Source organism: Eulemur rufifrons, chromosome 10 (assembly GCF_041146395.1).
Source record: "Eulemur rufifrons isolate Redbay chromosome 10, OSU_ERuf_1, whole genome shotgun sequence".
Lineage (NCBI taxonomy): Eukaryota > Metazoa > Chordata > Mammalia > Primates > Lemuridae > Eulemur > Eulemur rufifrons.
Genome location: NC_090992.1, coordinates 33,818,102 through 33,845,845, shown reverse-complemented (window position 1 = coordinate 33,845,845; position 27,744 = coordinate 33,818,102). Strand labels below are relative to the sequence as shown.

The 27,744-nt window shown below is 49.9% G+C and overlaps 1 protein-coding gene across 1 annotated transcript in view; it reads left to right on the top strand.

The window, feature by feature from the left end:
* The window catches only part of SYN2 (synapsin II), a 169,155-nt gene extending 141,859 nt beyond the window's left edge, over positions 1-27,296 (top strand). Inside the window, exons 8-13 of the mRNA XM_069484416.1 lie at positions 4,621-4,695; positions 5,166-5,268; positions 6,574-6,723; positions 20,516-20,576; positions 24,547-24,793; positions 27,161-27,296. Of these exons, the coding sequence (XP_069340517.1) occupies positions 4,621-4,695; positions 5,166-5,268; positions 6,574-6,723; positions 20,516-20,576; positions 24,547-24,793; positions 27,161-27,296 (772 nt within the window). The remainder of the gene's footprint in view (positions 1-4,620; positions 4,696-5,165; positions 5,269-6,573; positions 6,724-20,515; positions 20,577-24,546; positions 24,794-27,160) is intronic.
* Positions 27,297-27,744: the final 448 nt, after the last annotated feature.

The following is a 27,744-nucleotide window of genomic DNA, read 5'->3' as shown; positions in this document are numbered from 1 at the left end:
AACAGATAGGATTTTGTCAGTAAAGGTGATCACAGATATTCTTGTATCACACTACAATCATCTCTAAATACCAATTATTCTCCTCGCTACTTAAAAGTCGTGGTAGTTATTAGACCTGCCACTACTCCTGTTATTTAGAAAGAAACACATATTTTACTAATCACAGATTTTTTTTTTTTTTTTTTTGAGACAGAGTCTCACTCTGTTGCCCAGGCTAGAGTGAGTGCCGTGGCGTCAGCCTAGCTCACAGCAACCTCAAACTCCTGAGCTCAAGGGATCCTGCTGTCTCAGCCTCCCGAGTAGTTGGGACTACAGGCATGCACCACCATGCCCGGCTAATTTTTTCTATATATATATTTAGCTGTCCATATAATTTCTTTCTATTTTTAGTAGAGATGGGGTCTCGCTCTTGCTCAGGCTGGTCTCGAACTCCTGAGTTCAAACGATCCGCCCACCTCGGCCTCCCAGAGTGCTAGGATTACAGGCGTGAGCCACCACGCCCGGCCATAATCACAGATTTGATATTTTTGATGACCCTAATTGGGCACCACAGTGTTACTATGTGCTTTTATCTTCTGCAGTTACACATCTTACATGCTGTGCATGTCGGAAGGAGTCCCGAGCCTTCCCCAGATTTCCAAAGCACAGAAAAGGTTGAGAAACTGCTGGTGTAAATGTCCAGCCCTGACAATGCTACAGAGCGTTAAAACCTGGTGGTAACAAAAGTAGATGACGGCTCCACGTAGCTGTGTCCGTCTGCCCCACTGGGAAGTTGAAGGTTTCCTCCACCAGAATGTAGTAAAAGAAACAGTTGCAAGACTATTTGACCTTCCATAATACATATAAGAATGCAAATGGTTTATAATTCCAATTTTGGATATCCCGACTTTTTTTTAAAAAAAAAAGTTGTATTTTCTTTGCAAAGAGAGAACATTAATATATGAATTTGACCTTTGCCACTCAGGACTTTAGCAGCCCTCAAGGTTGAGCAGCCTTCCCTTCTCCTTACTCGCCCGTTTCTAATTTTGTTCCCTCATCTCTCTCTTCAGGACTTATGCTCCCCACCCCTGGAGTTCTGTAGGTTCCCCCTCTCTGCGCTCCTTTCCCACACCACCCCTCACACACCTCTAGTCTAGCCCTTTCTGCACATGTGTTTTGTGTCATCCTCGTCCTCCAGACTCTGAGCTCCTTGTGGGCGAGAACTGTGACCTTGTATAGCAGCAGACACATAGTAGGTGCCCAGTAAGTATTCAGGGAAGAACCTTTGTGGAGAACTGAGGCATAGAATTTTTTTTTTAATCTTTATTCAATAGATTCCTACTTTAAAAAAAAATAGGCTTTTTAGTACAGTTTTATTTTTTTTTAATTTATTTTTTATTTCAAAATGTTAAGGGGCCTACTTTTAAAAAGTTTATAATTTTATATTTATAGTCTTCCTGCTTCCAGAAAAGAATTCAGGATTGCTTTAAAAATTATGCACAAAGTAAGACAAAATACTTTAAGAACCATTATAAAAACTCACTAAAAGAAAGCAGAAACATATTTTTTTCAGACACCCAGAAAAGCAGATTTTTCTATTTTTTAATTTTAAAATCCCCTAAATAAAAATAAAACATTTATTGATGACTACAGTGGAGTAAGAGTGTCTTGATCCTTAAAAGGAGATGATACCAGGTCAGGGGTGGTGGCTGACACCTGTAATCTTAGCACCCTGGGAGGTCCAGGTGGGAGGATTGCTTGGGCCCAGGAGTTTGAGACCAGCCTGAGCAAGAGCAAGACTCTGTCCCTACAAAAAATAGAAAAATTATCCAGCTGTGGTGGCACACAGCTGTAGTCCCAGCTATTTGGGAGGTTGAGGCAAGAGGATCACTTGAGCCCAGGAGTTTGAGGTTGCAGTCAGCTATGACGATGCCACTGTGCTCCAGCCCAGGTGACAGAGCAAGACCTAGGGTTTCCAAAAAAAAAAATTTTAAATGAAGCATAATAAAAGAGAATTCCAAAACACTGATGAAGGGTGAGTGACCAGAGAAGCTTTAGATAACATTCACCTAACTTTTTTTTATTTGCAAGAGATCATTAGTTATTTGGAGGAATGTTTAGGCCCTCTCAGCTTTTCTCTACCACACCTCTTCCTCAAACTTGTGGCTATGTCCCTGCTCTCAGAAGAGACTGACTTAGCAATACCAAGATAAGGTTTGGGATCTTTCCCTTCTCCCCCCGGCAATCACCTTGAAGATCCCGAGACAGCCGTATGTGGTGGAAAGAAGGTGCTGTTCCTGCCTCCACTCTCAGGAGGCAATAATGTGGGTCCCTCTGCAGAGGTCCATGCCCTTTGAGTCCAGAGAGGCAGTCATGCTGTCATTGAGTGGCCTCTCAGTGTCCCCTCTGCTCCCACATGCCCCAGGTCGCCTAGCCTGTATGGATCTGTGCCCTACATCCCATTGTTAAAAAGGGTGTGAAGTGTTAGGGAACTTTGCAAACTTTAAAGTGCTATGCAAATGTAAGGGCCATTAACATTATTCACTCAAAAAGGATTTTAACCTACAAATTAACTTCAACAAAATTATGCAATGTTTTTACTAATATCTTGCCTGTTGACAGAGTCATAGTGGTCATGAGACTGGCTTGAAACCAGTTCTATGGGATTCGATTCCTTCCCTTCTTATTTTAAGCTTTGACCTATGCAGGTCCTTCAAACGTGTGATACGGTGGTGGGCAGCCAGGAAGTCATTCAAGATTTGTAGTTGAAAGTTCTGCTGCTGAGACTTCTCGTTTTGAAGCAAAGGCTTCTCAGACTATGAAAATTATTAATGTTACTGCTGTTAATGAAATAAATGAGCCTAAGGATGAGATGGCCTTTCACGTTGTATATGCATCAGGGTAGCAGGAGTATCTGCGTGGCATTCCCGACAAACCAAGGAAACGTTGTGGGAAGAAAGTTAGTGCTGACAAATATAATTGTAAACTGGATTTCGGCTCACGTTGAACTGAGTGTGTAACCTGAAAATAGTGGGAATCAGTGAACACATTCAAAGTTTGGGAGACCCTATTATGTGTCATGGCTCTGTGCTGGGGACATGGAAGTGAGTGACTCTCTGTCCCTTCTATGAGGAGTCTGGTCACAGGGACACGTTTGGAAACCACCCCTGTTAGAAAGTAGAGTAATTTTCAGTATGATTCTGTCTTTGTGTTGCTCTCAGGTTTTACAGGCCACTCGGGTTTCTCTGTGTGTCAGGTAGCGTGGTGTAGGGGAAAGCACCTCACAGGGAGGGAACAAAGATTCCTGGATTTTTATCTCATATGTGCTTCAAGTAGATATACAATCTTGGACAAGTCATCTAACCTTTCTGAGCAGTACTCTCTTTGCCTGCAAAGCAAGAATTCCAGCCTGCTCACAGCAGGGCGTTGAAATTCGGGGTTTGGTGAGGAAGGCACCTTGGAAAGCAGTCAGTGCTGTCCAGCGTGAGGATCGTCATTTCCCCATCAGTGGACTTGCTGGGCTGCCTCGTGGCTCTGAAAAACTAGCACATAACTGGGTTTCTCTGTGTGAAATCAGATCTCTGGCGAGGACCCTCCTGGGAACTAGCACACCCACTCTCCACACAGCGCTGAGTGATGAGGACGGCATGTGAAGGGCTCGGTCAATGGCGTGAGCAGGGCTTTTCTGTCCCCGGGGCCACCCCCTTCCTCCTGACTGTGTCTGGGCGAAGACTAATAAATAAAAAGATATATTTGGGGTGTCTTACAGTTCATTTAAGCCTGTATCAATTGGTCCTCCTGACAGCCCTGTGTTTACAGATGTGACAGGCTCAGAGAGGTGAAGTGATTCTTTGAAGGTCACCCAGCCAGTCAAGAGCAAATCTAGAACCAGAACCCAGGTCATGCACCTCCTATTTGGTCCAAGACTGGTTGACTCTTAACACGTGCTCATGGAGGGATGGTGCAGTGGGTACAGCAGAGAAGAGGCTGATGGCATCCAGCCGTCAGATGAGGCAGTTTAAGCCCAGAGAGGTTACCTGACTTGCCCAGAGTCACATGGCTAATACTGTAGTGGCCCTCAGAAATTAGCTGTTGAATGAATGAATGAGTGAGCCAATAAGGAAGACATTGGGAGACATTCATAAGAACCCTGTAGGAGTTCCCAGGATCGATGGAATTTCCAGTTTGGAATGTATCAAGTCATTGCAGATACTGAGTGGGTATGTTTCTGGGAATACAAGACCCAATATATACCCTCAAGTGGTGTACAGACTTGTGGACAAATCTTAGCTTAAGACTTAGCTCCAATACCTAAAGTAAAAAGTAGATGTAGGATTGATAGTAAGGTACAAACAAATTCCCATAGGGTTTCTAAGGAGAGCAAGAGCTCATCTGATTGAAAGATCACGGCAGGCTCCTTGAGCCAGAGCTGTCTGGGCAGGACACTTGTAGAGAGGAGAAGAGAATTACAGGTTTGGCAGAGGCAGCCAGGCTCAAGGCTCAGCATGACAGACCCCTGGGCTATTTGTGGGAGAAGCAGGTGCAAAGAGCAACAGTGAGCTAAAATTCTGTAAAGTTTCATGCCCTCCTCTTGCTGGTATGGCTCACTGCCTGTCCTATCCTGGTGGGACCTCGTTGCAGGAGAACATCGATCTCAGGGAACTGGAAAACGAACACTGGCTCTGCAATGCTGGAGCAGATCGCCATGTCAGACAGGTGAGTGAGAGGAGTCCAGTCCCCAGCCTAGCTAGAGGGAGGCTAACTTAGATGAAGAGGTGCAAGTAATGAGCCCTGCCCAAAGGGAGCCTCCAAGCAGACAGGACAGATAAAACACAAAGGCCCAAAGAGCCAGTTAACAAGATGAGGCAGGACTGGGTCATGTGCTTTATGGAGATAACAACTGCACATACCATAGAAGCTCCAAGAAAGGAGTAGTTAGCATGGGCTGAAATAGCCTAGGAAGGCCTCCTAGAGGCAATGAGACCTGCTCTGGGCCTGCAAAGATGGGTAGGGTCTGGAGAGCAGAGGAGGGCGGGCACTGCAGATAAGGGAATGTGCTTGATGGGGGTGGAGGGAGGGAGCCGTGGGAGGGAGGGAGCGACAAGGCAGCCAGGAGAGCCTGACCGGCAGGCAGGCTTGCCGTGATTGCGTGCCCCAGCCTCAGGATACCTTCCCATCACCTCCAGGTACAAGCTGTGGGTGGACACCTGCTCTGAGATGTTTGGCGGCCTGGACATCTGTGCTGTCAAAGCTGTACATGGCAAAGATGGGAAAGACTACATTTTTGAGGTAAGTCCGGCCCAAGTAGAATCTCAGTAAGTGATAACCCCCAAGGCAGGAGGCCAAGCTCTTGGCTTGAGAACCATGTGGGCAGCCCAGACTGCCTTTATGTTGGAGTCTTCTGCGCTGTGGGAACATTCTAGATGGCACATCAGTGGATCTACGTAGCAAGATCAGTGGGGAATTAGTGTTTCCAGCCTGCTAGGCTGACCCACACCATGCTGGACCTAATGCCATTCCTCTGGGAAGACTGTAGTGATTTACCACTCCCCATCTCAGAAGGCAGCCCTTGGGAGTCATTCAGTGCAACCTGCTCATTTTACAGGTGAGAAAACTGAGGCCTAACTCTATGAGCCTGTGTCCAAGGCCACAGAGTGAACCTGCATCTCTGCCTGGGCACCGGCGTGCGGGAGATTCTTCTTAGCATCTCGCTGAGCCTTGGAGACACTTTACTCAGCCTGATCCTCTAATACAACTTGGCCGACTCCCCTTTCCTGTATTAAAAGGAAAGCCAGTGACAGTAGGAATCCCTCACACGCACTCCTGCCCAACCTGCCCGGGAGCAGGAAAGCTTCCTTGCTAGCATAGCAGTTGGTATCAAGAGCCCAAAGTGGGCTTCAGATTCAGAATCTACCCCATTTCTTGCTTGGCATGTAACCTTCCAGATGGTCACACCTCCCCTCTCTGGGTGGGCCTCAGTCTTCTCATCCATAAATGAGAGAGTTGGGTTGCAGAGTCTATGATCTAGCCTAGTAAGGCAGACACCTCTTAAAGGAAGAAAACAATAATTTGAACCTTGAGGTACAGGAAGAATCAAGATTGTTGGCCAAAAGAGACGGCATCCCAGGTTAGGAACAAAGGCAGGAATCTGGTCTCTTAATGAGCAGAGCATGTTTGGAGACAGGGATTGTGTGGGTGAAAAGTCACAGAGATGAAAACTACCTACTCCTAACAAGAAACTTAAAGAAATGCCCTTCACATCTACCTGCTCCCCTGCCTGAAAATTTCTGAGCCCCAGGGCTCTACCCTGTCCTTACTCTCTACCTCTTCCTGCTACTGCTGCAGCCAGCAGTCTTCCAGTCCTACTGAGCCCTGGCCTGAGTGCAGGTTAGGGGGAAGGGCCCGAGGCAGAGGTTTGCATGGGGGATAGAGGTCCTATTGCTGCAAACAAACATGCTTCCAACTGAAGACAAGAATGCCTATTTCATCTCTAACCCATCTCTGCTGGCTTAAATCCTACCCATTCTGAAAGACTGTACCAGGCCTTGTATGTTTCCACACCCCTCTCCTCACCTGGGACACATCTTCCACCAGGTCATGGACTGTAGCATGCCGCTGATTGGGGAACACCAGGTGGAGGACAGACAACTCATCACGGAACTAGTCATCAGCAAGATGAACCAGCTACTGTCCAGGACCCCTGTCCTGTCTCCTCAGAGACCCTTAACCACCCAGCAGCCACAGGTAAGCAATGAAAAGAGACATAGCAGAACTGAGAACCATCCCCAAGCCCACCTCTCTAGACATTGGTGGCTCTAGGATGGAGTAGAGGTCAGATGCCCACAGGCCTCCATGGGATCTGAGGAGTCCTCCCTCCCCTCTGGAGGCCTGATTCTCTGACCCCCCTTAGAGGGGCCTTCTCATCAGCAATCTGCAGTATCAGCTCCAGAACTGCACAGAGGTGGACTCCTGGCGCTCTCCCCTCTGAACTTGAAGTCTCCAGGGAGCCACAGCCAATTTCCCCTGGATTCAGGATGCTCCCATTTTTAACTAGGAGGTTTTGGAGGAAGTGCTAGGTCAGATCGCTCACTAGCTGTTCACTGTGATGGGTCTGCCACATTTGGAAAGAAAGAAGGGTGTTTCTGAGAAAATATGCTGGTATGGAAAGGGGGGGGGAGTCAGGTCCCTCATTCTGGGAAGGAGTGACATGCAAAACACAAACTAGGAACTGGCTTTCCTTCCTAAGAGAGAGGAAGCGCTTTCTTCAGCTGGCTGTGGTGCACGACCCAGCGCCAGTCACACTCATGGCAACAGTGTCCCAGCTGCAGGTCTAGTGGGAAATCCACATGGAGATTTTTGTGGAACATCAGGCCCTGTGGCTCTAGAATGAGCCAAAGACAGGCAGGACCCTGGGCCTGAGGGTCCTTAGTCCCACGAAAGAGGAATCTCGTTTTTCACAGATGTGCCCAAACTCTTCTCTCCACTGAACTTCTGTATAACGAGTTGGTAAGAATTTGGGACAATGAATCAAAGAATTGAGTCCTAGTTTAGCTCTTCCCTAACAGCTGTGTAGCTTTAGGGGAAGTTACTAGTCTTTCTTGGGCTCAAGTTTTATTATTTGTAAATGAGAATTCTCTCAGAAATCTTTCCTTCAAAATCCAACTTCAAACAGTCAGGGAGGTAGAACAGAATAGTGATTCAGAGTGTGGGATTTGACGTGAGAACTGCCTGAGTCTGAATCCCGGACTCTCCATCCGTTGGCTTCGTGGCCAGTGCCTGTGAGGTAGGGACTATCGAGGTAAACACAGTGCCTCGCTCACAGGGCTGCTATGAGAATTAAATGAAGTAAAGAACCTAATTGGATTCTAGAAATTCTTCAGTAAGAAAAAAGAAAATGCAGACAGCCTTACACTGGATGGGCAGAGGGGGAAAAAAAAATACTATAAGGCTATCTGGATGATTTAGGATAGAAGCAAATTATCCTACATTTTTCTTCATGTCATTTGAATATCACAGAATCATAGCCTAGGAGATTTGTTGATATGCATAATAATGAACCTGAATCATCTAGAAAGGGTTTCATCTTATGCAGTATTCCATATTCTGTTTAAGAAATCTAGAAACACAATGCATAAGAAATATTTCCCAAAAAATTGACCAAAATAAAACAGTGTGACAAGCGGTAAGTCAGTTCCCTCCCTGGATCTCAGTTTCCCCAGCTATGACATGGTATCTAAATAAATACCTTTTGTGCTCAAAAAAATTTCTTTGAGTAGAATATTTCCATCGTCACTGATGCTGGGTACATGGAACCTTCTGGGCTAAAAATTGTTGACCCTGACTCTTTTGGGGTATCTGAGTTGAGAGTAGCCCTGTGTGGTGGGATGTCATCATACATTTAGCTCTTATGAGTGTTCCACACCTTCGTTAGGTGATTCATGCTGTCTGACTTCTGACCAAGTGTAAGAATCAATTCCTGTACTTTAGGAACATTAGTTGCTAGAGCATCATAGTAGGGTAATTAGGAGAACCAAGCTTAGTTGCTTGTTAGAGATACAAACCCATTATTTAAATATTGTACTTAACTAGAGGTGATAACAAAATTTTTATGGTTAAAAAAATGAGGCCTATGGTTAGATTTTATGATTTTATAAATGTGATAGAATCCAGATAGTTGGGTCCTAGTCTTGCCGGTTTAGTCCATACCATCTCTCAGTGGATAGTGAGAGACAATCTGCCAATCAGATTATTGCTTGTCCCTGCTCTACAGGAAAAGTAGCAAGTAGTCTCCTTCCTCCCTTTAACTCTGAGAAATAGAGAAAACATCTAGTGGCGTCTCAAAGAATTTATGATGAGGCAAGAGAACCTTATACTGCCTGGACAGAATGGGCTGCTCTGGGATTCTGTGAGAGGCCCTCAAGTACTTTTATAAATGTGTGCAGCTCTCTCTTGGCCTTCTACAAGGGAAGTCATTCTGAACTAGAGTGAAAGCTCTGCTGAGAGTTGAGAGACCTGAGCTTTGCCCTGTCCCTGCCACTGACTCACCAGGTACTTTGGGTAGGTTTCTTCCCATCTCTGTGCCTCAGCATCTTTGTCTATAAAATTAAGGGTTGAACAAAAAGAAGTGCCAAGATCTCCTCTAGCAACACAATCTAGATTATATAAGAATGATATCTAAAGTATAAAAGTTCAGAAGCAAAGAGATAATTCACAAAAAAATTTTCTACCCCACAGAAAGCATTAGCCCATCTTCAGTACAAGCTCCTTATTTTATAAACATTAAATATTTCAGCTTAAACATTCTATAAGAAAAATCTGTGGGCAGGAAACACAGTAAGGAATAAGCTTCCCTAAACATAGGAACTCCTGCAGAAATCCCTGTAGGGAGTCAGGACACTCCAGGGCTGTTCCCACTGTGCCCGTACCATTGTGTGACTTTGGGCAAGTTACTTCCCATCACTCAACCTCTGTTTCTTCACCTCTAAAATGGAGTTGAGTTAGATGATTTCTGAATCCCTTCCAATGCTAAGATTTCATAATACCTGGAGTTAGGCAGACTGCAAAGTCTGAGGGCACAGTCCTCCAAAAGACTGCCCTCACTTCTGATATCAACTGAAAGTTCAGGAAGTTCCCCAAACCACTCTTAGGTTTAGCAATTACCTGGAAGAACGCACTGAAAGCTATTATAGTCACGGTGTATTGTGGGAAAAGGATGCAGGTCAAAACTAAGCCAAAACAAGATGCCTAGGGCAGAATCTGGGACAGTTACAAACACAAAGTTTCTATTGTCTTTAGGACACACTCCCCTCCTGGCATTGATATGTGACAATACACATAGAGTATTGACAACCAGGGAACCTCTCCTGAGCCTCGGTGTTCATAGTTTTTATTGGGGCTTCATTATGCAAGAGTATTTAACTGATCACCTGCTTGGACTCAATCTCTGGCTTCCCCCTCCCTGGAGGTCAGGCTAATACCATGTGGCCTGAGGTGGCCACCAGGAATAACAAAGACATTCCTATCACTTCTGAAACTCCAGGAGTTTAGAGGTTACTTCTCAGGAGCCAGGGACAAAGGCCAGACCTCTCCTAGGGCAAGGCCAAATTCTTTGCCACACACATGATTGAGTTAATATAGCAAATGTTTCTCAAATACTTTCAGTCTCTTGTGGGCAAGGATCATGCCTTATTCATCTGTGTTTCCATTGACTAACACAGGCCAAGCCCAGGGTGTGTGCTTAAAATTAGTTAATAGCCTGAGCACTTCAGTGACGATTGAGATATAGCTCCTGTCCAAAGGTTGTTTATATTCTAAACTGAACTCATGAATGAATTCACAGAGGTCATCACCATTTGTTAATGGCATCTTCTGGTAGCCTCTGTTGGTTCCTACTGAGCCATGTACCTTGACCCCAGGCAACTCAGGAGACAGAAGATACCCCAGAGTCTGTCACACTTGGCAAAATGCTGCAACTTAGGCTCAAAGCCATGACTGGTCATGTTTCCACCTTCCGTTTCTCCCACCTGATAGCAGACCTCCACTGGCTGTGGTTGAGGAGACGTCTTTACTGATGGGATCCGCTCCTAAGGCTCACCCTCCACTTGTGATCTTTGCTTTCAAGTGTCCCCTCTCTTCTCCATAATCAATTTCTCCTTTTCCAAAAGATTATCATACCCACATACAAACATCTTCCATTACAAATAAAATAAAATAAAATAAAAAACCTCCATCCATCCCATGTTCCCTTCCAGCTGCTGCCCATTTCTCTGCTCCCCTTCCCAGTAAATCTTTTTGAGCTGTTTCAGCCACCATCTCCCCTTCCTCACACCGTATTTTCTCTCCTACCCCCTTCAGCCAGCATTCCGCCCCTCCATCCCACTGAAATTGCTTTTGCCAAATTCACCTCCATGCCACCGAGTCCAGCAGTCACTTTTTGTTCTTACCTGGCAGAGTTTTCAGCAGCATTTGATGCGGCTGACTACTCTCTCCTTCCTGAGACATTTTCCTTTCTAGGCCTCCGTGGCCCGACCCTTGCTTGGTTTTCATTCTACCTCGTTGGCTTCTCCCTCGCAGCCTCCTTTGCTGACTCCTCCACGTTCGCCAAGCCCCAGAACTTGGCGGACGTACATCCTTGGTTGGCTTGGCCAGCCGTATCTACCTCCTGCCCTGACCACCCCTTTGCACTCCAGATTCACATTCCTAACTCCTGCTGGACACTTGCACTTGCACATCTTAAAGACATCCTAAATGTAACACAGCCCAACAGAACTGTAGTTTTGTTCCCTTCAACCTGTCCCCCCAACACCCAGTTTTCCCCACGTAATTTATGTATGCCCCAACTGTCTCTTTGCCTTTAACCATCCTAGCTGTCGCTAACTATGACCAGCCACTCTGGAAAGGGCCTTTGTATTTGCTGTGTCCTCTCTCTGAAATGCTCGTCCCCCTTAGTTTTGCATGGCCGGCCCCCTTTCATGACAGTAGAACTGATATTTCCTCAACCATCCGATACAAAGCTGCCACCTACTCACTCCCTTCTTTAATTGTCTGCATAGCACTACCAGCTAAGATTGTTCTTGTCTATTTTGTTGTCTCTTCCGTTAGAACGTGAGCTCCTCAAGAGTAGGGATTGTTCACTGCTCCATCTCTAGGGCTTGGCAAAGTATCTCGCACCCAGTAGCCATTTAGTCCATCAGGGGTGTCCCAAGGCGGGCTGGGGTGGTGAGCGTGGTTTGCCCACGTGCCGTCAGTTGTCTGTGGGAAATTTAAACAAATCACAAAACTAAGTCTACCTGCTTTTTATTACCACCATGTGATAGCGATTTTATACAAATGACAGTGATAAAATATTCCTCCCACCTACGCCTACCACGCCCACCGCCCCTCCCCCTGACACGCCGTCGTCATCCGTTATCTGTTGAAGGCTCCCATTTGGAGGAAGGGTCTTTAACAGCCCTGTCAGCCCACTGGAGTTGCTGTCAGGATCCTGCGGGTGACCTTGGCAGTGTGCAAGTGGAAGGGATGTGAACCAAGGAACATTTCCTGGCTCCCAGCCGGACTGTGTGGCCAGCTGAGCCCTTAGGTGCAGCCACTGGGTCACATGCCCTCCTCACAGTCAAGCCCCTCTTGCTGGCTTCTTCCTTCTGTGGCTATGGAAGCTCAGCTGACAGAGCTTCTGACCTGAGTCTCGAGACCTAGAAGCTGCTTCTTGCCCAGAATTCTAGCCTAGGATCAGGACAGACTTGTGACTAACCACTCGTCCACCTTTCTCTCTTCCTTTCTCTCCATCCTTGCCCTTAGCTCCAACATTAGAGCTGTCGTTTCTTTGATTCTAGGGCTGCCTGAAGCAGACCGGTGAGGGTGGGAGGGAAGGAGAGTGAGTAGAGGGCACACCTTACCTTGTTACCAGCCACCCTAGCCTGGGATGGATTAATCACAGGAAACAAAGAGCAAAGACATGGGAGTGGGCCCACGCCAGCTGCTGTGCACAGTTCAAAGGAATAAGGTCAGGGCGTGAGAGCGTCAGCTGTGTCGCTGAATACAGGGAGGTGAGTGACAAAGCCTGATTTGGCTAATGAGAGCTTGGGCTCAGCCTGGCTGGACTGCCGGCTGCTCTGAGAGTCACCAGGGGCAACTGACCCTCTCTCTGCACGTGGACTCTGAAGTGCTTTAGGGAGACTGTTCTCAAGGAGGCAGTGACACCTGCTGGCCAGTGGTGGCCAAAGCCTCTAGGCTGTGTACCTACAGAATCTCCTCCCAGTACTTGCTGCCCTGCCACCGCTGCACACATTCACTGACCCTTGAGGTCTCTCTTATCTGGGATCTGAGTTGGGCCTTGCATTCCGGGGCTCTGGAGAGGTGTGGGATGCTCCTCAGACTCCCGGGAAGCAGGGAGAGAACTTCCGAAGGACAAAGCTTTGAGGCCATGCCAGCAGAGATGGGATCCTGGTCCTCCCTTCATGGGGCTAGCCTTTTTTTCATTTCCCACTACACTAGTCCCACTCTTTATATTTTCCTGTAAAATCTTCCAGAGCCAAAAGGCAGAACTGCTAATGCAGAAATTGCAGACACTGGTGGGCTGCGGTGGGCACTGGTGCCACAGGGCTGCCTTCCTGTCTGGCTCGCGGGTTAGACCCGTGGGGAATGATTCTGAGTTGGCCTTTGGAAGCGTTCATGCATTAATACATTTGGTGTCCAGGATGAGGATGAGCCTCTTCTTCCACGCTGAGCTGACCAGAGCAGACCTGAGATGCTTCCAGTCTGAGGTGTCTCAGTGTGCCAAGGACACACTCTAATTGGAACGCACTCAGGGGAGCGAAACCAGGAGTTGCGTCACGTGGCGAATCTGTGCTCTGAGTCAAAGTCAAAGGAGCTGCGGTGGAGCCGCAGCCGTCTCAAGGAGCCCAGGACTGAATGTCTTCAGCTCTCTGAAGCTGCCATGGGTGGAACTGGTTCCAAAAGGCAGATCTTCTGGAAGACAGGTTTTGACCCCGTGTAAGGAGTGAACTCTCTAACACCAACAGAGGAAACAGCTGCTGTGGGAAGTGGCGTGTGGCTGCCACGTCACTGCTGATGTTCAAGTTGTCAGGGACGTTGTCAGAGGGGGAGCTGGGGGCTGGGCTGTTGAAGCAGGTGACATAAATTCTCCTTCCAGACCTGCGATGCTGGGTCCAGGCCGTGCCACTGCAGGACCTGGGAAAGGCCGTGGTGAGAGTTCAGTGTTGAAGGACCAAGGCTGAACAACCTCTGGTCTCTGGCAGGACATTTTCCCGGTCCTTTTTTTTAACGGGCTTTCTAGTCTAAAGAGAAACACAAAACACTTCCAGTCAGGTTTTTCCAGCCCCAAAGGTTCTGAAGGAGGGCGTCTCCGCTCTGAGAAGTGGAGTCCAGAGGGCTCACAACTGCCCCTCAGATCCCAAACATGAGGCTTAGAGGGCTTCACTTGAGCTTAGAAGAGGTAAATTTAGGACAAACGAAAGGCCTTCCTGCTTCCCACAGCAGGAATGGCTTTAGAGAATTTGTTCCCCAGTGAGCATAAGCTGAGAGTGTGAGGCGATTTGGGGCAGATTCAGATAAAGCCACTAGTGACTAGATCCCTTCACAGACTATTAAGAGAAACTGACTATTCTGGGACTGTCTTAACTGTTCAGGGATGTCTTTAATCACTTGAAGCTGACATTCTGACCTGGGGTGACCTGACCCTCAGTGCCCCCATGGGATTCATGGACTGCCCCCATGGGACATTTTTGTGTGTCCTTGGTTACAGGAGGGTCCCAATCCAGAGCAGCAGTTCCCTTGAGGAAGGAAGGATGAGCAGCTCATTCTTGGGCACCGTTTATAACCTTTCAGAGGAAGGAAGGTGAACACTGGTGACTGCAGGGGTGAGCCCAGAAAGATCCCAAGGTGCCTGAAAACATGCTGTCCCCTTTGCACTGACTAAACCTACAGCCTCCAGACCACATTCTTTCCTGCTGCCTCACTCTCCCTGGGGTCCTAGACCGGGGAAGCGGGGCCTGGGGGAACTGATCAGAATAGTTCTGCGGCGTGTCCAGCAAGGAGCTTGGCCAGCCCGCCTCTTTCCTGGGGCCAGACCCTGGGACCCTGTCCCGATTTCCTGTCGCAGATATGCTGAGCAAGCACAGGCCTTCCTCCTTGGTGGGGGCAGCTGCTGGTCTCGGGCCAGCAGCTCTCAAGAGTTGACTCACTCGCCGTCTTTCCTTCCTCAGCTCTCCATCCTCCTGGGACCTCAGCTAGCAGCTCCTTTCTCCCAGCTGGTCTGCTGAAAGCCACAGAATGGCAAGTTAAAGGTGCCTTTGACAGAAACCTACAGAGCCTCATCCAAGGGCTTGGTTTCTGTCCCAGGCCGGTGGTTTCCTTTCTAATCACCTCAAGAGCTAATATTTACTGTTTCTGCAGGGACCTTGCTGGAACTAAGTCAGCGATATACACAGGGCATGGTACAGCCCAGCCCAGGATTCCCCACACGTGAAACCACTATGCACCGGGTGGCAGGAAGCCACCCCACGATATCTTCTCCACTGGTAGATGAAATTCCAACAAGAGATCTTCATTCCTGTGGATTGATAGTTATTATTATTTCAATAATAGTAGTGATGCTCACTTACTACTTTGCCTAACACTTTACAGTTTACAAAACACATTCATTAGTTTAGGCCTCACACCCCTTATGTGAGAATGGCTTGGGCTGGCAATTCTATCTTTGTTTCACATATCGGCAGAGTAAGAGCAACTGACTTGCCCAAGGTCACACAGCTGCTAAGAAGGAGAGCTGGATCTTCTGGTCCCCAGTTCAGGGAGTTCTCCATAATACCATGCACCATGGTATTCCACAATACCATGCACATGGACTCCACAGTACCATGCACCATGGTATTCCACAATACCATGCACATGGACTCCACAGAACCATGCACCATGGTATTCCACAATACCACGCACATGGACTCCACAGAACCATGCACCATGGTATTCCACAATACCACGCACATGGACTCCACAGTACCATGCACCATGGTATTCCACAATACCACGCACATGGACTCCACAGTACCGTGCACCGTGGTATTCCACAATACCACGCACATGGACTCCACAGTACCGTGCACCGTGGTATTCCACAATACCATCCACATGGACTCCACAGTACCGTGCACCGTGGTATTCCACAATACCATGCACTTGGACTCCACAGTACCATGCACCGTGGTATTCCACAATACCATGCACATGGACTCCACAGTACCATGCACCGTGGTATTCCACAATACCATGCACTTGGACTCCACAGTACCGTGCACCGTGGTATTCCACAATACCATGCACATGGACTCCACAGTACCGTGCACCGTGGTATTCCACAATACCATCCACATGGACTCCACAGTACCGTGCACCGTGGTATTCCACAATACCACGCACATGGACTCCACAGAACCATGCACCATGGTATTCCACAATACCACGCACATGGACTCCACAGTACCATGCACCATGGTATTCCACAATACCACGCACATGGACTCCACAGTACCGTGCACCGTGGTATTCCACAATACCACGCACATGGACTCCACAGTACCGTGCACCGTGGTATTCCACAATACCACGCACATGGACTCCACAGTACCGTGCACCGTGGTATTCCACAATACCACGCACATGGACTCCACAGTACCGTGCACCGTGGTATTCCACAATACCATGCACTTGGACTCCACAGTACCGTGCACCGTGGTATTCCACAATACCATGCACATGGACTCCACAGTACCGTGCACCGTGGTATTCCACAATACCATGCACTTGGACTCCACAGTACCGTGCACCGTGGTATTCCACAATACCATGCACTTGGACTCCACAGTACCGTGCACCGTGGTATTCCACAATACCATGCACATGGACTCCACAGTACCGTGCACCGTGGTATTCCACAATACCATGCACTTGGACTCCACAGTACCGTGCACCGTGGTATTCCACAATACCATGCACATGGACTCCACAGTACCATGCACCGTGGTATTCCACAATACCATGCACATGGACTCCACAGTACCATGCACCATGCCCTTTTGGTGCTCCCACATGAGCACAGGGGGAGGCGAGAATGGAGAGAGCTGGGCATCTGTGGCCCTGTGTAAGGAAAACCCTTGCAGTCCTCCCTTGACAACTGAATGCTGGACCCACCAACCTCGAGGAGTCTCTGAGCTTCACCAGCTCTCTGCTGCCTTACTAGCTTCTCTGATTACCAAAGCCCAGTGGATTCAGCGTATCGGGATACCAGTCCAATTAGCTTCGATGCAGGGCCGCAGCACACTCTTCTTGCTAAGCCCCTCAAAGCCCGTACCTGCAAGACACCTCTGCGTAGGCCCAAGAGCCCGAGGGTCTTGCTGGGCTCAAGACTCTGCAGCTAAGGGTTATGTCCGATGTCAGACACCTAAAGAACTGGAAAAGGCATGAACAAACTAATGAAGCCCAGAGCCAGAAGAGCCTGAAAAGGTCATCTGCCTGCAAATACAGGAGCCTCCTAGACAGCCCCTCTGACCAGAGTTTGTCCAGGCCCTGCTTAAACACCTCTCCTGCCAGGAAGCTCACTACTACCCAAGCCAGCCCTTGACACAATTCAGATCTACATTTGACTAATTTCAGTCTTCTGCTAAGCCCATAGGTGCTTCCACAGTTACCACATTTAATCTTGAGAACCTGCCCCTTTGGGAAATTGAGACTCAGAGGTTAAGTAACTTGCCCAAAGTCACATGAGGAAAGATGTCATTTCCAGACTTCTCACTGTCCTATCTGCTCCATGTACCCATTTTATTCTCCCATTATCCCCCTTAAAAGAGACGCCCAGAACTGGCTGCTGTGCTCTCTCATGGGGCTTGATCGGCCGACAGGGCAGTGACCCATCCTCCCCTTGTAGGTGCACTCATGCACCTCCAGCTGCATCAGATTTTGGCAGCATCCTTACAAACTGACACCTTCTCATCTTGTCATTTTGTAAGTCCAGGGTTGTTGTGGGTTTTTTTTTTTTTTTTTTTTTTTTTGCTACTATAAGGCCATTTATTCCCCTTCCTTTTGTGCGTAGCTAGGCACAAGCACCAAACTTCACATCCTTACCTGTTTGAGTCAATCCAACTTCCTGGGCTAAACTCTGCCTCTCAGTCTGGCCATGAGTTCCTGCTGCAGGCTGGCTACAGGCCAGACTTTGGCAGTGACGCCAGACTGGCCAGACTTCTATGGAATTCAACATCCCAGAAGGCTCTTGATGACTGGAGACAGATCCCATGGTAGCCAAACTCCACGGGGAATAGGCCCCCAGTCCCTAGCAGACAGCAGGCTTGTGGGTGGAGCCAGATCGTCTCAGCCTGGCAAGGGACAGTCCTTGGGGACTCCCTTCCCTGCCTCCCATAGCCCCTGAGAAGTCTTCAGTATACAACCTCGGTGAAGCTAGGGGCAGGAGAAGCTTCCTAGGTGCCACCAAGGGTGGCTAAGGCACATTCCCAGGCCCCAGCCCAAAGGAATGCCTCTGGGAGCTCTTCCCCTGAAGCTCTGGGAAGGGGACTTCTGGGCTCAGTTCATCCTAGGGTGTCTCATGTGTATATTTCTGTGGCTGAGGAGAGCTGGGGCCAGCCCGCATGGTATGATCACCCCTGTGAGCTCTTCCTGTGAGTGTCTAGAGTTCTGCTATTAAAGCTTAATCTATGGGATTTAAAATTTTTTCCTAACGTCATAGGTTCTCTCATAGGTTAGAAGGAACCTTAGTGTTCATCCAAATCTATCTCATATTTAAAGAAGGAACATTCTCTCTGTCTTCATGAGATAATGCTCTAGCTTCTGCATGAACACATCCATCTACCTCACAAGACAGCCTGTTTCACTGTTTTTACAATAGAAAGTTCTCCCTGGAAGTGAAAGTCTGTCTTTCTGGAGCGTTTGCTCACTGGCCTTCATTCTGCTGTCTCGCTGCATGGTCTTCCATGACCCTCTCTGAAAATACCAGTTCTCCGGGAGGAGGACACCTGAGGTGATTCATTGGAAGCCTTCAGTGGTGCTGGGGTGAGGCCCTGCGGCAGGGCTGGCGAGAGCAGTCTTGTGGCTCCACAGACTCTGCGACTTTTGCTGCCCTTCACCTGAGCACCCACCTCGGGCCCCGAGAGGCCGTGACACTAAGGTGTGGCCCAGACTAGAGAATAAATAGGAAGGGATCAGGCCTGGTGGGGCAGGTGTGTTCATGGCATAAAGGAAAGAGAAGGCTGGGAAGGCGGCTCCCACCATGCTGAAGCCACCAGGGATGCCCAGAAAATAGCTATCGTGAGGTGCAAGGGAGATGCCGCGTGCAAGGGCCCTGTGGTCCTGGCACACGGGAAGCACTCCAGAAGTGTCAGCTCTAAATTATTTAGAGAGGTAAGTGACACAACTAGGGAAAATAGGAGGATAACAGGTAGCCAAGGCAAAGATGGATTGGAGAAAGAAGAGATGAAAGAGTTAGGAGACTATTCCAGTCTAGGCAAGAAATGATAAAGGCCTGACCAAAGTTGGGCAGAGGAAGACAGTGAATCGTAGATGCCAGGAGGGAGAACTGAGGAGTGCTGATGGCTAGCTGGAGGGAGGGTCCCCGCCGGCTCGCTGGACACGGCATTGCAGTGCCAGGGTCAGAGCACGCCCCGTGGATCCCATGCGTGCGTTGGCAGGAGGGAAAGGACGTGTTGGTGCTCTTGCTGTGGTTGGGGGTTATAGGACGGTCCCTCCCTGATGTGGTGGCCCTAAGGACATTTCAAAGGCCCACCTGCCTGCTCTTATCCAAAATCCTCTTAGCAGGACTGTTTGAGGCAATGCTGGTGTTCAAAGACCGGGGTACTGGGAAGGGTAGCACCTCCACTTCCCTGGCAATGGGGCTGAAACCGGCAGGAGGGGAGGTAGACAGCCAGAATGGGAGCCGGGGAAGTGGGGCACAGAGGGAAAAACAGCTTTCCTGTGGGAGTGGGGCTGGGGGCACGCCACAGGGGAAGGGGGCACTGGATGAGGAAGTGGAGATGCCGGACGTACTCGGCCACGGCCTTGCCTCGAAGCCCGTCCCAACGTCACCATGGGCACACTCGGTAGGAGCCAGGCTTTACGGAGCTCAAGCTGCAATGCTCATCACGGTTAGCACAAGTGTTAGGCACGCTAAGTCACACGAGGCTTTGATCCTGTCAAGGCATAATCGGAATCGCAGCTGGGAGGAGGGGCGGCGTGGAGTGAAGCCACCTTCCTTAATTACACTGTTTGAGAGGGAAGAGCAGCTTAGCCTGGAGGACTTTTACAAACATTAACATCTTACTTTTTGCCTCTAGGTGAGGAGGGTTCCCCTTCTTCAAGGCCCTTCCCAGGGGAGTTCCCAGCCCAGGCCAAAGAGTGAATCTGACCCCCTGAGTCAGCCCCACAACTGATCCTACCCTGGAGTTAACCAGATGAGAAGTGAGCCAAGCCTAGGCTAGTCTCCCAGTCCAGCTACACACACACACACACACACACACACACGCACACGCGTGAGCGCTCCTTCCCTGCCCTGCCCGCTCTCCTGCCCCTGGAACCACCTACAGCCCAACCCAATCCCTGGAATTGCTGTGGATCCTCCCTTTCCTTTAGGAAGTTTGGCCTGTACATAGGAGTGGGAGCTGGACATCAGGCAGGCGCCAGGAAAGAAACCAGATGGCGTTAGAAGACTCAAACCTTCCAGAAAGAACAAGTCTGAAAGGGACTAAAATGGAAAAAGCAGTCGAGGAGGTGTCAGGCATCGTCACAGAGTGGTCCCCAGCCCCACACTGCCCACACTGTGCCCCAGCAACGCCCAGAGGCCGAGGGTCCCCTTTGAGAGGTGTTTCTGCCACAGCACATGCCTGTGGCCAGATCCCACGGGCTTCCACCGGATCCCGCTGGGTCCCCCTGCAGCCCCGCCACCGAGCCACCACGCTTCTCTCTGGGACTCATGCACTTGGAGTTCTGTGTTGATCTCTTTTGCATTTTTGTCTTCCAGAGTGGAACACTGAAGGATCCGGACTCGAGCAAGACCCCACCTCAGCGGCCACCGCCCCAAGGTTGTTTACAGTATATTCTCGACTGTAATGGCATTGCAGTAGGGCCAAAGCAAGTCCAAGCTTCTTAAAGTGATCGTTAGTTAATTTTTCAAAGCAGAAATTTTAAGCCAAAAACAAACAAGAAAAGAAAAGAATGGAAAGCAGGGGAGGGGAGCAACAGACCCCCCCCATCCCCACTGTGCGTTGCCGTGTTCTTTCCGTGCTGACTGGACTGTGTTTTTCCTATGCAGTGTCAGCTCCTCCGTCTGGTTGTTTACCTGTTCCTGTTCATACCTGTAATGCTCACTTATGTTTTCTCTGTATAACTTGTGATTCCAGGGCTGTTTGTCAACAGTGTACAAAAGAACTGTGCCTCTCCCACGTCCAGCGTGACTCTATCTCCTGGGTGGTTTGATAGTGTTTTTTAAAGCATTACATAATGTGGGGGGGAGCAGCGGGGGTGGACAGGGGAGAAACAGAAACCACGAAAATCAAACCCGACTCCTGTCCTCCTTCCCCCAGGCTCAGATTAACCCCCTCCCCCTGCCCCCACTTTACCTCCATGAGCGTGCTTGGAATCTTCCACGAACTTGTGCTTTTCGCTTCCTTTCTGCATGACTAGGGTAAATAGGTAGAACTTTAAGAGATTTTCAAGGTCAAATTTCCATAGCTTCATCCGTTGAATTTGAAGGCATCCACCGTCTTCTCCATTTGCTAAAATGTGGTGCAGTTTATGTGACTAGGCTGGCTGTGCCTGTAGAGCTCTTGTGTTTTTAGTGATGACATGAAATACAAAGAACAATCTATTTCCAGGAATGTGTTCTGTACTCTACATCCCAGTGTACCCTTCGTTTTGATTATTAACTAATTAGCCGTGAGATTAAACAAACAAAAACAACGGGGCCGCCGATGTGCAATATCACAGTGAGCTTGTGAGTATTTTCTGTGTTTTGATCTCAGTCTCCCTCAGTTGTTTCCTCTTTGTCGCTGTTTCCGAATCTGCCGTACGTGCGCTTCTGTGGAACTGAGGCTGCTTTGTATTCCCCAGGGCTTGACCTGTGTGCAGAGACTGACCTTTGGCAATGTTGGGCCTCGAGCGCAGGGGCTGCTGAGAGGCTGGGAAGGATTTGACCATTCTGCTCTTGGCCTCTCCTGAGGCAGCATAACACGAGACCAAATCTCAGACGTTTCACCTCACCCGAGTGGGTGCACTGCCTACACAGCCCTGCGGTTGACTCCCGCCTTGGGCCTCAGCTGCTGATGAGAGCCGTCCAGGGAGCCAGGAGCTTTCTCTTGCCTGGCAGGAACTGTCTCAGCTTTAGCTTGTGTGGGTTTTGGACAGAGGCTGCATGGCCGGCAGCTCTTTAAGAGCCCTCACCAGTTTGTTCTCTTTCCTCTGACAAGCAGCACCTGGGCAGACAATGGGGCAGTTGATTGAACCAGGCCTCAGGTCCAGTGCCTCCTCTTGCCACCTCCTGGCCAGGCTGGGAACGGGCAGCAAGCAGCCACCTCTAGCGCAGTGGCCCGTGGGAGCTCTTGCCGGCAGTTAGCCTGTTAGGAAAATGCGACTGCCAGCTCTTATTGTGCATTCCCTCCCACCTCTGCACCCACACGCCCTGGTTCTGGGCTCCCAGATCTGAGGCCTGCCTAGTGCTGGTAATATGTAACAAGGGGCTCATGCCCTGCTTTCTCCTTCAGTTGCTGGAAAATTCTGAGGCCACAGAGAAATGCATTGAGTGTGAATGTTCTCCTCTACGATCCCTCCCTTAGATGGTGGTGGTCGATGTGTTGTAAATATATACATATATGCATATATGCACTTCCAGGGGGGTTGCAGAAGAATCAGGTCCTTAAATACCTCCCAATCTGATGAAATGATAGAAAGGAATAAAGTAACATTTCCCAGAATGGAGGAATACATTTTTTATTTAATTTTTTTCTTTTTTTTTTTTTTTTGTCCAAGTGGTGAGCTGATGGTGGTGTTGCTTCTATGCATGTTATCAGTGTGTACATCCAGGTGCTTTTCATGTGACATTTGTGAGCCACAAGTACAAAGTTGCCATTTGAACTCAGTCAGGCTGCAGGGTGGTGTCAGCTAAGTTCTCTCAGGTGGGGGAGAAACTGACCAGGGCTCCCACTGCCAAACTCAAGCAGACAGCGTAACCTGACTGTCATGTACCCTCAGGCAGCATGCTAAGGGACAACTCTGTGGCCTGGGGGACATCTGTGTCACAGTATAGGATTGCCGTTCAGGTGTTTTGTACACATTTTTTTTTTTCTGATGTTGTCCCCTGTTTTTGTACTGATCCAGCTGGGAGAACCTCAGCCAATGCTGGAAGTGTGATTGAAGTACCTCTCTTTTGTGACTCTCTTGTACAGCTTAATGTGCAATAAAGGAAAAGTTATATCTGTCTTCAGTGTTAAGTTGTAAAGTTTCTGGCTATTCAAGTATCTTTGTACAAGTGGGAAAGCATTCAGGTTTCTGGTACCAGAGGCTGAGCTACCAACCTGCGTTATTTTACAAGAAAATACGAATACAAATGATGCCAAACTTTGGAAAAGGCAAAAGGTGATTAAGATGAAATAATCTACTAATCTGCCGCCTTCACCTGTTATTTGATTTGAACTTGGAACTTCTTCAACGTGAAGAATTCCATTTATCTGTGTACATATCTATTTCTGTGTAACTAACCCTGGTATTAATTGGTGACAGATGGTAACAGGGAGGCCGTGCCCTGCAGTGGGGAGGTGAGCTGGCAGTCGTGGAGGCACAGTGGCATGGACATACAACTCTGCCTCTCCAGGGGGTACAGGTGTTCTGGTGTTTCTAGACAACTGAGTGGTAACACAATTCTTAGCTGCTGTTGAGTTTCTGGAAGCCTGCTCCTCCCAGGAGGCCCATGATGTGGACTGTGGGGCTGAGGCTGAGAAGTTGGAGCTCCCAGGCCAAGTGTGCATCGTTTCCATAGTCAGTAGGTGCTAATGGTGGTGTCTTTTGACTTAGGAGTATAGGGACTCCCCCCCCCCAGCAAAATCTGAGCCATCTGGTATCACACTTACTGCCTATCAACCCCCAGAGGAAGGGGGACCTTTCCTCTCTCCTGGCCACCAGTTGGTTTTGTGTCTCTTTCTGGGAGGAGGGTATGCTGGTCCTTCCTAGGGGGGCTCTTCTTTGCCAGATGGTGCCCACAACATCCCAGGGGAGAATGGGGTTTGGGTGTTCAGAGAATGTCACCACACAGACCTGGGAGGTGCGTCATGCCGGAGCCCCTGCGGGTGGTACTGAGGCAAGAGAGCTCCTGGGAAGAAAGGGTTTCTCCTGGTGGTGGGCGCCAGTTAACGCTCCAGTTCAGCCTGCTGGGGTGAGGACGGCAGTTGGAGCGCAGGCTTGGAGCAGGACCATGGAACTGTCTCGTCCCTTATCACCTCTGAAACGCTGCAGACTTAAAAGATAACTAAGACTAGGACTTACTTTTTTAAGTGTTATGGTTGGAAGACCGGGGCCCAGAGAAGTTTGGTGACTTGCTGGGGAGTCCGCGACAGACTGTCCTTAGTTAGGTTCCCTGATTTCCAGCAGTGTTCTTTCCACCACCCTCTCCCGCGTCCACTGTGTGGGACTTGGGACATCCTAGTAAACCCTGGAGCAGGGTGGCCTGCACCTGAGGGACCTCAGGGGAAGAGCGAAGGGTCCTCTGGTCTGGGGGCCTTCTGTAGGAGAGCTCGCCTCTGATTGGGGTCTGCTCATCCCCTGGTGTCTTCCCTGTCCTGACTCTGCTGTGACTGAGTTGCTGCATCTTGGAGGAGTCTTGGAGTGGTGATGTGTGAGGGTGACCAGGGACTCTGCCGGGAGCTCTTCAGAGCCTTGAGTGGCTTCTTGTAATAGAGCTTATCCTTTTGGTAATTAACTAACCACACCCTTTGAGACATAGATTCTAATAAGGAAACCCTTTGATACGGTTAAATTATGAAGTTTTTCTTGTACTGAACCTAGGGGGCCCTGGGCAACCCCAAGGAACGCAGCCCCCAGGCAAGGTGCTGCCTCCACGCCGGCTCCCCCCTGGACCATCACTGCTACCTTCCTCCTCTTCCTCCTCCTCCTCTTCCTCCTCCTCGGCTCCTCAGCGGCAGGGCGGCCCCGCCACCCACGGAGATGCACCCTGCAGCAGCAGCTCCCTGGCCGAGGCCCAGCCACCCCCGGCTGTTCCGCCACAGAAGCCCCAGCCTCACCCACAGCTCAAGTAAGAGACGACTCAGCAGCTCCCCTCCCTCTCCCCGCCCCTCCTCACGGCGGGGCTCCGGGGCTGCTAGGAAGCACCTTCCATCAGGCCTCCTCCTACCTGCATTTTGTAGTGGGATTTGGGGGGTTTTTGATTTGCTCTTCGGTTTCCTTGGTGAGGAGAGTGGCTGGAGTTGACTGGGGAGGGGAGGACAGAGGGAAGTGAAAGTCTCAAGTGTGGGGGAAGTGGCAGTCACTCCCCCTTCTCTAGTCTTACACCAGCTTAGGGTTTGGGTTTGTTTTTTTTTTTAACCCCATCTCCCACTCTTTTTTCCATTCCCTTTCTCTCTGTGTGTGTCTCCTCCTGAAATTTTTTTGAAAAAACTTTCCTGCCTCTGACTCACAGTGCAGGGTGTGTAGTCAGCAGGGCTGCCCAGAACGAAAGGGGGAAGTGATTAAATCCATTTCAACTTTTTACCTTCAGCTCTGCGCGGAGGAGGTCAGTTTCTGGCGCAGGCAGCAGAGGAGTTCCTGGATAAAGATGCTAGGAGCTCAGTCCTCTTGGGTTCCCTCATTCTCAGCAGGCACCCCCAAAGCCCCCACCCCACCGCCCTGCTATGCAGGGAAGCACTGAGGACCCCTGGGCAGTAGCAGAGCTGTCCTTGGGCTGGTGCAGAGGGTGGTCTGGTCCACCTTGTCCCCCAGGGCCAGAGATGCCTCTGATTGGTTCCTGTGTCCCCAGGCAGACAGCTGTAGCCCCAGGGGGACCGGAGGGATCCACCTGTGCTTCTCAGAGGGAGGTGACAGGCAGTCAGTGAATCTTCACGGAGGCAGAAAAGAGGGCTATAGAATTTTGGAGTTTAAATGAGCCAGTTAGAGATCATCTAGTCATTGCATAGATGAAAAAACTTTTCTTTCTCCAAGCCACTCTTCTAGTTAGTGGCAGAGCCAGAGTTGGGGCTTGGGTGTCCAGATGGTCACTTCGTCTGGGTCTTCCAGTCCTACATGATGGGAGCAGCATCACCCACTCTCGCTCCCAGCTCTGGCCAGTGGCACCTCTCGCATCTCACGTGGCCCATAGCATCCCTTCAACCCAGCTGTTTTCTGCATGCTGACTTGCTGGTCTCCTACCTTCTTGTTAGCTGACTCTAGCCCTAGTCTGAGGGCAGGTCCTTGCGTTGTCCCTGCCTCCGGGCTGAAGTTGTTGAGTAGAGCCAGCCTCTGACAACGAGCTGGAAGCTTGTGCCCGGCACCCAGTCCCCCCTCCCAGGGGCCAGCGTGTCAGGGCTCATCCCCAGCCATGACGAAAGGCAGGGCCTCTGTTCACAGTCCTGCAGGAGAGAGATTGCTCATGGTCCTGCGTCCTGCAGAAGGGAGTTTCCCGGGCTGCACCAGCACGTAGGGGCAGTCTGGGAGTTCCAGGACACAGAAGAGTTCTGAAGCCAGGATCAGCGGGAAGGAGAGCCGGTGGGAGTCAAGAAGGAGACGGGTCTGGCCCCGGGAGGAGCCAGACCGGGTGTCCTCCCCTGCAGTGAGGGCTCGGCCTCCCACGGCCTCTTGCCGTCTCGGTTTTTCTCTCTGAACCACTAGTCTCTGAAATGAAAAACGGGTCTCTAAAATGTGTGTGATTTGGGTTTTTTCATTAGAAAGCTACTCAATAAACATGTATAGGCCTCATTTGCCCCTGGACACCCTGAACCCCACAGACCGCATACCAGGGAAGGGTGCACGGGCGATCACGTGCGTTTGAGAACAGCGGAAGCGAGGCACTGGAGTTTGGGGCGGAGCCGATAGGTTCTTTTAGAATCACAGAAAAGAGCAAAATGGCAAGAGCCAGAGATGGGCCTAGAGATCACCATGTCACTAAGGATCACGTGTCACAGACGAGCGCCCAGGCCCAGAGAGCCATGTGGCTTGCCCAAGGCCAGCGGGGAGGCAGTGACAGAGCCAAGTCATTGGTCCACTCCTGATGCTGGCCTCAGGAGACGACAGTTGACAGCAAAGAGATTGCAAAGGCTGAGATTCCTAGGTCCGCCCCGCCCCGACTGAGCCCCTGGTATCTGCAATTTAACCCTGAGGCGTTTTAACATGAAATAAAAGAAACAGCCTTTGAGTCACCCCTTCCTCCTCTTTGCGTCTCTCTTTCTTCCCTTCTCCTGTGTTCCCACACCACCCCACCCTTTCCTGTTTCAGCACCACTGAAGGTAGGGGACAGCGTAGGGGTCTCCCAGGGTCCCCGTAGTACAGCCACTCCTGGCCCTCTTCTCCGTCACCCTGGTCTCCCCCGGGTGGGAGTGGGGGTTCCGGTTGTGCACCCTCGTGTCGCCGACCTTCCCTGCCTTGCTGGGGACACCACCCTCTCACGTTCTCTCTGGTTTTTATCTTCAAGCAAGTCGCAGTCCCTGACAAATGCCTTCAGCTTCTCTGAGTCCTCCTTCTTCCGGTCTGCAGCCAGTGAGGATGAAGCCAAAGCGGAGACCATCCGGAGCTTGAGGAAGTCCTTTGCCAGCCTCTTTTCAGATTAGCTCTCCAGACACTCGGGGCACCCGGCCCAGCCGGGAAAGGCCTCCGAGACACGCGCCAACAGCAGTCGGCCCGCTTGGTGGTGATGTCCCGTGACCTTGACGTGCGTGGCCCCTCCCTCTGCTCCGTTGTGCTAAGTGATGTTGTGCAGCCCCAAAAGGACCATGTGACAGTCTCAGGGCAGGTGCCTAACCAGCGAGGGGCACCTGACATCAGAGAGGAGAGAGCTGCTTCCCTGTAGTCACGAGAGCTTCCTTCTGAAGTCATCGTTCGCTGTGAGTTTAGTGGCCTTATTGTGACAGCGCCATCATGTCTTATTCTCCCCGTGAAACCAGGATGACTTGAGGCCTCCTGGCAGCTTAACCTAGCTCAGATGCAGTGCTAAGCATGCCCGCTTTAGTCAGTGACACCTGTGTGGGAAGTAAATGCCTCCCCCAAAGTACTCTTGGC